Source organism: Castor canadensis, chromosome X (assembly GCF_047511655.1).
Source record: "Castor canadensis chromosome X, mCasCan1.hap1v2, whole genome shotgun sequence".
Classification (NCBI taxonomy): Eukaryota; Metazoa; Chordata; class Mammalia; order Rodentia; family Castoridae; genus Castor; species Castor canadensis.
In genome coordinates, this window is record NC_133405.1 from 100027743 (window position 1) to 100040217 (window position 12475).

General features: G+C 35.8%; 1 protein-coding gene across 2 annotated transcripts in view; it reads right to left on the reverse strand.

The window, feature by feature from the left end:
• Nucleotides 1–4782: 4782 nt before the first annotated feature.
• Rp2 (RP2 activator of ARL3 GTPase) overlaps nt 4783–12475 on the reverse strand; it is a 30073-nt gene continuing 22380 nt past the window's right edge. Inside the window, exons 4-5 of one of the 2 annotated variants that reach the window (XM_074064030.1) lie at nt 10451–10536; nt 4783–4840 (exon numbers count right to left, since the gene is read on the reverse strand). In XM_074064030.1, the coding sequence (XP_073920131.1) occupies nt 4823–4840; nt 10451–10536 (104 nt within the window). In that variant the 3' untranslated portion in view covers nt 4783–4822. Of the gene's footprint in view, nt 4841–5805; nt 8178–10450; nt 10537–12475 lie in introns of those variants that run through there. The other variant, XM_074064029.1, reaches the window with a different exon arrangement.

Below are 12475 nucleotides of genomic sequence, written 5' to 3' on the forward strand. Positions count from 1 at the left end.
ATAGTTCTATATACAGTCTTAAAACCCATGAGAAAACTCACTGACAAAAAAAATCTCTTAAATGTAAACACTATGGGAAAGCCTTCATGGTGAAATCTTACCTCATATCTCATAGAAAAGTTCACATGAGAATGAAACAATATAAATGTAAGATTGTATGAAAGTCTTCAAGGGTCTCCTCACACAAAGAAGACACGAAAATTCACACCAGGGAAAAGAAATCTTTCAAATGTATTGAACGTAGCAAGGCCTCTACACATGAGAACTCACACTGGAGAGAAGCCACAAGAGTGTAATCAGCGTGGGAAAAGTTTAAGTGTGAAGTGTAATCTTACTGCTCACCAGAGAACACTGCTGGAGAAAAATGCTCTAGTGCAATGTCTATGGGAAAGGTTTTACTAAACACTTTTCCTCTAGGAATTGCAAGGAAGCAAACAATGAAAAAACCCTTTCTGTGACACAGATGTAGCTTAGCTTTCAGAATGTAGCTGAGCTTGCCTCAGTTTCAGTAACACATACAAGCAAGTCCTAACTGATGAGAAAATGAGCATGAAAACAAGGTGAAGGAGAATCCCAAGTTATCCACTTACCGGGAAATCCTTAATATATCCTTAATATATGCTTTATTTCTCAGAAGACATGTGACACTCAGTGGAAATGGGAAATCCTTTGTCTCTAAGAATTGCTACTTGAGAAAAGTAGTCACCTAAAGTTTGTTTTTAATGTGTGTGCTGGAGGGGATGGTGGTGGTGGAGGTGGAGATTCTTTTTCCTACAGTGTACTGCAATCAATAGCCAGTGTAGCTCAGATCATATCATTTTATATGTGGTAGGTAAATTGGATAGAAGTTGTATAATATATGTGTGTATTAGATAAAGCTTTTGAAATGAAGTATCACATGTTCCAGGTATCCATTCCTGAGTATTTATCAGAAGGAAAACTTGACAGCATACAAAAGAGCTACCTGCATGCCCAGTTTCTTGTACTACTCACAGTACCAAAAATAGGGAATTAGTGTGGGTGCCCACCATCAGAGGAATGTATAACGAATATCTGCTATGTGTGTGCCATAGAGTATAATTTAGTCATTAAGAAGAATAGAATGTTGTCATTTGCTGGAAAATGGATGGAACTGGAAGACATATAGCATAATAAGCCAGACACAGAAAGACAAACATCACAAGTTGGCAGTCATATGTGCAATGAAACAAACAAAAAAGGATGACTTATAAGTGCGAGGCATACTAGGGACTAGATAGGGTAGTAGGGTCAACAAAGGGTGTATGGATATCATCAATGCATAGTTTTTATATGTAGTGAATGTATCAGCCATTTTGGTTGGTTTGTACAGTAATGTGTGTTAATTATGAGTTTGTAGAAAATAAAAAGTGTTGACATAGAACTTGTGTTACATGTTTTTTTCACAATTTAAAAATTGCATTCATAGAAATGAGTTTTATATGAGTGATTAAGAACACTATAACATACTGACCACCTACTCTGTGTCTTCTGGTTTACAATTTTCTCCATACTTTATGCTAACATAAAAATTGTCATAAAGCACCTCTATACAGTGCTCCCAAATTCTGTTTGAGGAATACCATAGAGTCCTCAAACACTGCCCTATCTACAGTGTTGCCATAACCATTGACAATTTTTTTGCTCTACAAATACATGTCAACACTGAAGGATTTACTCTACCCCTAAATAAAGATGTGTAAAGGCGGTCAGCAGTTTACATTGTCAGCAGCTGAGCCTTGCCTGAAGTCAGACACATTTGACTCTTCAAATAAGCACCCCATTATGCACATGGGTTTCTATGTTTCTATTATACTATCTTTAAATTGTAATGGGATGGATGTCGTTATAAGCTACCAGAATCCTGGTCTCCTGCTATCACTGACTAAATGCAAAGAAATGCTTTCTAAATAAGAAATTATAAGTAAGTCTCATATAAAGACATAAATGTATTTACACTGAGAAAACAAAAAGTACTAAGAGTGTGAATTCATGATTTTACTCTTCTGTTATATTTTAGATTTATCTTTCCAGGAAAAAGGTAAAAGTCAGTGTTACCACCATACTTGCCCTAAACATTGGAGCCACAGTGAACTCTCTCCTGGACAATCCTGCACATTGTATTAATGAAGCCTAAGTTCAAAGTGGGAAGCTATTAAAAGATAAGGACTACGACAGTTCTGAGGGGCAAATAGGTGACTAACATTCCCCACCACTGCAAATCAAGCAACTGACTGCTTTTTGTTTTAATTCAGGCCCAGCATCCACAAATCACTTTGGGTTTATGTAATATGTTTCCCAATTGAATAAAATAAGCTTGAATATAAAAACACATCAGATGAAAATTTAAGTCAAAAACTTCTATGCTTTTATTTTTCTCCAATGAGTACACTGATGTTCTTAAAGCTTCCTTGGTATCTCAGTGGGCAGAGCTGGTAGTTGTATTTCTATACAAAATAAAAAGAAGCTTCATATTGTAGAATGTTTTTATTTCATAACCAACCTATCAAGAAGAGTACTTGAAGGGAAACTAATGTCTGATCTAGTACAATGAAGCACTTGACTGGGAGTTATTTGATCAAAAATACTGTTATAGTTATTATGGGACCCTAATCTATTCTCTAGGAATATAAAGATTTCTTAGCTTTGACTCTAGAGCTTGGTGGCACAGGATGAGTTTCTCAAACTTTTAAGTGCATGTGAGCTAGTGGAGTGGCTCAAGTGTTAGGTTGCCTGCCTAGTGAGCATGAGGCTGAGTTCACCTACATAAGTACTAGTAGATTCAACAGATATTCAACAGATATGGAGTGGGCTTAAGATTTTAACCAGTTCCCTCTGGCTCACACCTCTAATCCTAGTTACTTGGGAGGCAGAGATAGGTAAGATTGTGGTTCGCGGTCAACCTGGGCAAAAAGTTATAGAGACCCCATCACAATAGAAAAAGCTATGCATGGTGGTGCACCCCTGCTGTTTCAGATATACAGGAAGCATAACATAGGACTGAAGTCCAGGGCAGCTAGGGCAAGATAAACAAGACCCTACCTGAAAAATAACTAAAGCAAAAAGGGCTGGGAGTGTGGCTCAAGTGGCACAGTGCCTGCCTAGCAAGAAACAGACCTGAAGTTGAAACCCCCAGTGGTAGAAAAAAATGACTTTAACCAGATCCTAGGTGGTGCTGCTGCTGGTGATACAAAGACCACTGTGAGTAGCAAGAGAGGCATGGAGAAACAATATTTGGAAATTAACATGGAGTACGGTGTGAGCACCAAGCAGAATCAAGCCTTTTCTGCCTTGAGTTAGAAAAGGTTTCATGTAACAAGAGACAGCTAAACTGTCTCTAAACAGGGGGAAAGTGAAGTGGCCTATGAAGTGATTGCGGTGTAAAGTTATACAGGCCATCTAAAAATGAGAGTGAAAATGTTAGACCCTTCATAGCCCTAAAACTAGATGACTCTAATGAGATAAAATCTAATATAATTTATTATCTATTTAGAAGTTAGAGTGAAATAGTATAAAAGGTTCAATTAATGAGCCTAACAAACTGACCTACATTTAACGAATGAAAGTTAGTCAATCAGTAAGAAAACAGCACTTAAGCCTTAACAGCCTCTTAAACAATTTTTTCCCTATGCAGCTGCTTTTTTGTAGCCAGGTGTATGGCCTCATAGCCGAACCACTTTAAAAGTACATCATATTCACTTGGCTCAGCACAGTAATACTATTTAAACATACTTTTCATTTCCAAGCACTTTACAAACATCAATTGATTACTTGTCACAGAATTTGAAACTTAATTTTCATTACTCCAATTACAAGTGAACTAGATCAAATAGAAGTGAAGGCAGTCCCCAGATGGAGGATCAGCACTAAGGTGAGAATGCTGGGGACAATCTACCACCTGTGCTATCTATTTATAGGTAAGAATCATTCCTCACCAGGATAACACTAAATCACCAGAAAAGAAACAAATCACTGTTTCTGAACATCTTGCTGAAGCTTACCACTATGAGCCAAAATGTCACATAATGAAAGAGATGAAGTATTTATTATAAAGTATTGTATTCTCTCCAACCCCCCTAAACATTCCATCTACCAAGACAGAAAAATAAGTCAACACGGTGAACAACTGCATTTTCACAAAAAGGTTTTCCCTATATGCTAAGTTTCTGTTGCTGTACCAGACACCTGAGGTAAACCAACTTTTGAGGAAAGGTTTACTTTGGTCTACTGTTTAAGAGGTTTTGGTCCACAGTAGACTGGCTCATTGCTTTGGGCCTGTGGCAAAGCATTATTACATCATGGCAGGGAGTATCAAAGACATTCCCCCCATGGTGGCTGAGAAGTGGAAAGAGACAGAGAGGAAGGCACGGTCCCAATATCACTTTGAAGGGCATACCCACAATGACCTAACGTCCTCCCACTAGGCCCTACCACCCCTCAACAGCACCACAGACTGGTGACTACTCCTTTAACACATGGACTTTTGGGGGTCATTCGAAATCCAAACTACAGCACATTACTATAATTCACATTAACTTTGGCCTTTTTTTAGTGTTTTATTTTTAAAGGATAAAGTGTTATTTCCAAAATGGGTTTTGAAGGAGCCTTGATTCTAGACGTTGGGGACCTAACAGTTAAGACTGAATTTCTCAAGTTTAATGTGCATATGAATTGCCTTCTCTCTCTATAGAGAACCGTTAAATATATTCCTTATGAGAAAAACAAATTTTAGACATCAAGAATTATCCAGTAAGTAATTTTATTATTGTTGTGATTTCTGTTTTTCCCAATCCTCCAAATGCTCTCAGTGTACATGTAGAACCTTTATAAGTAGAAATGAAAATAAGACATGTTATTTAAAAACAATCTGCAGTTTCAGCACTTCTGATTTTTGGGCTAGGAGAGGGAAAAGTTGGATGTAAAGAATGGTATATTTGATAGCAACTTAAACATAAGGTCCATTTGTATAAACCTAATTCTTTTTTCAAATATGGAAAAGAAGGATATCTGATCTTAGCAAGTAGTCACTCATAATAAAATGTGATTCCTTTTAGCAAAGAAAGCATTATATTGGAAATTCCCTAGACTAAAATAGTTTTTTGCACTACTGGGAATTGAACGCAGGACATCCTGCATGCTAGGCAAGTGCTCAACTGCTTAAGCCATGCCCCCAGTCATAAAATAGGCTTTTTTACACACATTTTTACGGCTGCATATTAATTGTACAATGTGTGGATTCCATTTAAAATAGTTTTTTTGCTTTGCATTTCTTCAGTGCCTTGTACACACACACACAGACACACACACACACACACACACACCCACACCCACACACCATATAGCTCATTTCTCAGCAGAAGACATAGATTAAATCATTTTATTTTGCTTTTAACATTAAAAATTATCGAATTTTTGCATATGTATAAGTAAATGTATGTTATAGAAGTGCTCTTCAAAAACAGTGGCCCACGCCTATAATCCTAGCCTCTTGGGAGGCAGAGATCAGGAGGATTGTGGTTCGACGCTAGCCCAGGCAAAAAAGGTTGTAAGATTCCATCTCAGCCAATGTCTGAACATAGTGATACATGCCTGTCATCCCAGCTAGGCAAGAAAGCACAAACAGGAGGATGGTGGTCCAGGCCAGCCTGAGCATAAAGTGAGATACTACTTCAAAAACAGCCAACACAGAAAGTACTGGCAGAGGGCTCAGGTGGTAGATTACCTACCAATTAAGCACGAAGCCCTGAGTTTGAACCCCAGTATGACCAAAAAAATAGTGTTAAGCCATTTTCATTTTAATAACATTTATTATAAATCACATTTTATAAACACTAGATAAATTACATATAAAAGCTACACATGAGTATATGGACGCATAACAAAAAAGCAGTACTATTAATGTAAGAAATAAACTAGTATGATGTTTAAACATTTTAACCTAATAAAATTACTTAGTATTCACTGCTAATAATTTTTCATGATTTCAAAAGCTACTTAGAAATGAAATGTACATTCTGATTACTATCAACATGTAGAATTTTAGAAACAACTATCACAGCGCTATTATTTTTTAAAATTTTTCATTCAAGCCAAATGACCATCTTTAAAGACCAATTAACCTTGGGTAAAAGCTCTTACCTAACTGAAAAATAGAAAATTTTAGACTTTGGTTAACAAATACCAAATTTAGTGAAAAATTTTAAATTGACATCTTCCTTATATATTATATTCCTGAGTTTTTGCTAAAATACCATAGATAAAATATCTCAATTTATAGCGTAGCATAAAATTGTGTTTTAGTTTTGAAAAACAAAAGTTGTGATTATTTTAACCGTGAATAATGGTGTTTGATAATATAATTAAGGAAGGAATATGTTTAACTTACTTTAAGTTAAACATATTCTATTATTTGCAAAGATCATTTGTAATTATTATGACTGAAATTACATTAAACCTGTCAGCAATTTTTATTTGCACTTTATGAAATCACATTGACTTTGTAGGACAGAATGCTCTTATAAAAGAAATGATGTAATTCTAATGTTTAGCACAAGGCCAGGCACAGTGTGGATGTTCAATATGTTTAATTTAATGTAAAAAGTCTTTGTAATATTTCTGCATGTTAACATAATTCAATCCATGTAGTAGTTATAGGTTAAGCTGAAAATACCCCAAAACATGTTAAACATGAAAATACATTTTTACTAATTATCATAAAAAGAATTTTTATAAGTGGCCATTTTCAGTCTTAGTTTAAATAGTTTCAGATTCCTTTTAAAAATAGGCCTATGAAGCTGTCTTCCTATTAGTTGCAATACATGATATGAATGGCAGGTTCAGTACCTTCTCACAAGATCAACCTATCAACACCTGAACTGATTCCTTTAGATCACAACACTCCCCTTAAAACAGTTTCCCCTGAAGACTGAATCTGTGCATCTGAGGACCAGGTCCAGGAACGTGGATTTTTGAACAAGTAGCTCTCTCCTGCCTTCTGACAAATTATCATGATTAGGTGGATTTGAAAAATATTGCTTTGAAGCAACCAAAATGATTTTATCATACTCGAATATTACTTGACATGAATGGCAAATCTAATGAAAATCCAATGCATCAAGTTTTTAAATAACTTAGATAGCTTATCATTACGCCTAAGCATTTCTTACCTAAAAGTCTCAAGGTTTTGTTCCAATTCTCTTCATAGCCCACAAGAGCTGATCAAACAATAATCACCTTTGTAAAATCTGCTGACTGGACTTTTCTTACCATGAAGCAGAAGAGTCATCTAGCAGTCGTATTTAAAAACTAAACAGTATGGAATTTATTCCAATAGTCATACTACTTATGAAGTAGTCTTTAAATACCTATGCCAATAGCAGTAGAGCTATTTGCAAACCTGGTTATCAAGTGCCTGTTTCTTTCTGTTTAGATGGGGTCTTACTATGTTGCCCAGGCTGGCCTTGACCTCCTGGGCTCAAGTGATCCACTTGCCTCAGCCTCCCAAGTAGTTAGGACTACAGGCATGCACCATTGCACCCAGCTTTCAATGTCTCTGTCTTTAAAAAATTCAAGTTACAAAGTATTATGTCAATTCCATGTACAAAATCTCATTAGCCATATAATGCAACTAGGAAACAATTATTTAACAGGATGGATAGATAAAAATGAAAAAAGTGCGTAAGTTTTCATTCTAATTCATTAAATAGTAACAAATCACTCTAAATTTTTAAAAAGATGAAATAAGCAATGCAAGAGATTTGAAAGAATATTGAATTAGGATTAAAAATCATGAACTGGTAGCCACTTCTATTTTCTAATAGGAGTATCATATGAAGAGAAATAAAACTGCAAGATTACTGAAGTGGATTAGTTTTTAAGCTGATTAATACTACTTAGCTTAAATGAGCTATTTTTGAACCTCAAATAAATGATGTAGTATTCAACGAGTTATTAAAAATACCCTTTAACAACTTCAGCATTAGTAAAAATCACTAATACACAAAAGCCTATTATCAAACTCTGTATATAAAAGTTGCAAAGGGCTTAATACCAAGTCCTTGGTCCCACATTGTACTTCACATTCCCATCTGTATATCAGCAAAGTTGTAGAAGCTGTCTACATCTCCAGATGCTGTCTCCTTCCTTTCTGATACAAACATCTATTTTAAATATAAAATAAACAAAAAATAAATTCTGTGACCCCAAGATACTAAAGCCCATGTCTCCACAGAACAAAGTCATGTTTGTTATTGAAAAGAAATTCAAGCACATCATTTATAATATTTACTCTGTTGTATTTCTCTAGAACCCGTACAGTATGGTTTCGATAGCTATAATGTAAATTGAGCTTTTTTTCTTTTAGTGTATATTAATTGTACAAAATAGTGGGTTTCATTGTGACATTTTCATAGATGTATATAAAGACTTTGATCATATTTACTGCCCCCCAATATCCACACTTATCTTCCCAATCCTCTCTTCCTGGTCCCCTTCCTATTCCCTTCTATTGCCATTAATACCTCAGCTTTATTTTATTATACCTGGGATTTTACTGTGTAATCTATATCAATTAAAATGAAAGCTACTGAATAAGACAGTTTATTTAAAACACTTAATTTCTTCTATTTTCTAATGATAATCTCAGTCTGAGAAGCAAAAATTGAGATTATCCCTTTCAAAGCTGCTAAAGATATATTATTGATTAGTTTATTTATTGTGTTACTGGGGATGGAACGTAGGGCATCACACATGCTAGGCAAGCACTCTATTACTGAGCTATACCCCCAGCCTTGTTTTATTTTTTTATTTATTTTTGAGACTGGTCTTGCTGGGCTCAAGAGATCTTCCTGCCTCAACCTCCTGAGTAGCTACAACTACAGGTACGTGCTACCACGCCCAGTATATATTACTAATTTTAAATAAACTATTTTAAAACATCAGTAAAGCAGTAACCAATAGAACTCTTCAAAAGTAGCTTTTACAAATGTGAGCCAGGAATTAGGAGACCTGGGTTCTACTATAGCTTTATCACATATGGGCAGTATGATGCTGACAATTTAATAAACTTCTCAGGGCTCAGTTTCCACACTTGCAAAATAAGAAAGTTTGGATAATCTCTTACCATTCAACCGTAAAATATCTGAATCATATAACCATTTTATCTCCCAGTTTCCTTTTCTAGTCCATCTTATATTTGCCCTCTCAGTACTATTGAGATGGTAAAATGAGATATAACACAAAGTACTTTAAATTTTAAAAATTTACCAGGTGTAGTCTACTCAGGAAGTAGAAATCAGGAGTATTGAGGTTCAAGGCTGAGACCCCATTTCCACAAATAAGCCAGTTGTGGAGGTACACACCTGTCATTCCAGCTACATGGGAGAAGGTAGAAGGATCATGGTCCTAGGCCAGCCCCAGGCAAACACAAGACCCTATCTGAAAAATAACTAAAAGCAAAAAAGAGTGGCAGGGAAGGGGGCATGGCTCAAGTGGTACAGCACTTTCCTAGCAAGCATAAGGCCCTGAATTCAAACCCAAGTACTGTCAAAAACCAAAAAAATTTATGAATTCAAGCCAACTCAAGACAAAACAAAAAATTTCCTCTCAAATATGTATCCAAAATGGTAAACTTAATTCTCCTTTATAAATTAGGCTTTTAAGTTATATGAAACCATTTAAGTCTGAGATTCTTAGTTATAGCAACCTAAGTGACATACTTAGAAAATGCCCACATGTAGGCTAGACACGAGGTCTGGAGCCTATAATCCTAACTACTCTAGAGGTAGAGATCAGGATGATTGCAGTTCAAGTCCAGCCCAGGCAAAAAAGTTCACGAGACCCCATTTCAATAAATAAGAGCTGGGCATGGTGGCACATGCTATTAGGGAAGTGCAAATAGGAGGACTGCAGTCCAAGCCAGCCCCAGCATAAAGCAAGACCTATCTCAAAAATAACCAAAGCAAAAAAAGGGCTGGGGGTATGGCTTAAGTAGTAGAGCACCTAACAAGCACAAATCCCTGAGTTCAACTCTCAGTACTGCCCTCCCCCTTCAAAATGCTTACATATAATGATTTTTAGATAAACCTCAAGTTCAATTTTTGGTGACAAATTACTGAAGCAAGTAATGGATACTAGACAATAGGGCTGGCTCTCTAAAGAACATAGTCTTAGAAATAAGATATTTTTCAATCTATTTTTCAAAAAATGAAAGGGCTTCAAGAGATACTTGAAGACTTTTTGCTTTAGAAACCTGTACTATAAAAGGTTTTTAATAAGTACATTCTTATTTTCTTAGTTTCCAATTATTTATCATAGGTTCTAAAAGTCATGATATACTGGGTTAAAGTATCAGGGATAAAAGTACTATTTGATTGTAAGAAAAAGGAGAGAAAATGAAAGGTTAGACTGAGATATAGTAAATAAAATCTTATACCTTTGTCCCATTGAATATCTCATTTATAATTAGGTGACATCCTTCTACAGCACCATCTCCATTAAACTCCAAGGCAATCACAGGACCTATTAAGCAAATACAAACAATGTTTTCTTAGCATGAACACAAATATATTCTAAAATTAATCTTTATATTCTCTAGTATCGTTTGGAGGAGGCAAGAGAAAGGAAGAGGGAGAAAGACATATGGGACATATCACCTCAGCTGCTTCTCTCTACTCTAATCATAAAACAAATTAACAGTCTCATGCCATATGAGTAGCTTCAGTGCTATTCTAGGACTAGTGTCACATTTTTAAAGTGTTGTAAATAGTCTGGCTTGTCTGGTTTTTTATTCTTCTATAAAAACCAAAGAATCTCCACTCATTTAGCAGTACAAAGAATAGTTGACAAAATAGCAAACAAGATCAAAAGCAATCCAAGTCAACATAAGTACGTCTTGCCAGGCAGCCAGCCTTGCTTCCAACTCCCCTACTTACCAGCCAAGTTCTAAGCTATCAACAGTGGAGCTAAGCCAAATAGGAATTGAGGCCAGGCACCAAAGTCATGCCCATCTGAAAGCAGTTTTCTTGAGTGTGTCTTAAAGCTACATTCTAGAAACAAAGTCACCCAGCAAGATGGGTGAATCACAAATGCACTTCAATTTTTTCCTTTTTTCTTTTGTCAGTGCAGGGCCTCATGTGTGTTAGTCAGGCACTCTACCACTTGAACCATGCCCCCAACCCATAAATGCACTTTAATAAATGAAAAAAGCCAGACACAAAAGGCCACATATTATATGATTCCATTTGTGTGACATTCTGGAAAAAACAAAATTGCAGAGACAGAAAACAAATCAGTTGCCAGGAACTACAGCTGATGGACTACAAAGGGTCCATAGGAAAATTTATAGGAAAATCAAACTGTTTCCTATGGTACTGAGGTGGTGACTCTACATATTTGTTAAAATCCATGCAGACTGAATTTGATTATATGCAAATTTAAAAAAATATCCAAGATGTCAAGGGATTCCAGATGGAATGCAGCTTATGACAAATGAAGTATTAGAAATATATGACATCAATGAAGGAGGTGAGGGGAAAAGGAGTTGATTTCAGTAACTCTGGAAAACTGTGTTTTTGGTGACTACTGTAAGACTAAAGACAAAAAAATCTGAACACTGCCAACTACACTCTAGTTGGTAAGTTTCTCACAGGAGTATGGATTAGTAATAATAAAACTACATTGTATGTGTGCTAGTATTGAAAAAATAACCAGATAAATTACAGATAATGGGAGCCATATTTCTTATTTTCAGAGTAAGAAGTCACAAGAAAATCAAGAGGCTAGAATGAACTCTGTGGTGCCAGATTAGGGTTGGGATATTTTAATATATAGATAGATGAAGACCCAATTATAGGTATTACATGTGTATATGGGTTAATATTCATACATATATTTCCTACCTCTGTCTATTGAAAGAGCTTAAAACTAGTGGTACCCCAGGTATTAGGCACACCTAGCACCCAGATCTTGGCTTCCAACCATTCTAGAATGAAAGGAACCAGGGAAGGCGCCTTGGACAAATGGTTGATTATTAGTTCTGGCACAAGCAAAATATAGAAAGATCCTGGAACATCTTGTAGAGCCAGAAAGTAAAGAGGTATTCAAAAATCAAAAGGATGGGGATACATTAAAAGGACACAGAGGATCCCACCTAAACGAGCTTTCAATGACTAAACTGGAACAATTTAATAGTATTGAATTTATAACCCAAAGAATAAAATATATACCCATGAGTCAGTACTGATAAAAATGAATATTCAAATAAGTAAATGGGGGAGAAGGAACAAATCTCTTACAGAAGAACTTGACATAATGTATGTTGACATTTCTCTCTCCAGGAGGTGGAGCTTAATTAATTCTCCTTTCCTTGAGTATGGGTAGGTCCTAGTGGCTCACTTCCAAAGAACAGAGTATGAAAAGAGAAACACAGAAACTTTATAGAGGACAAAACCCACCACCA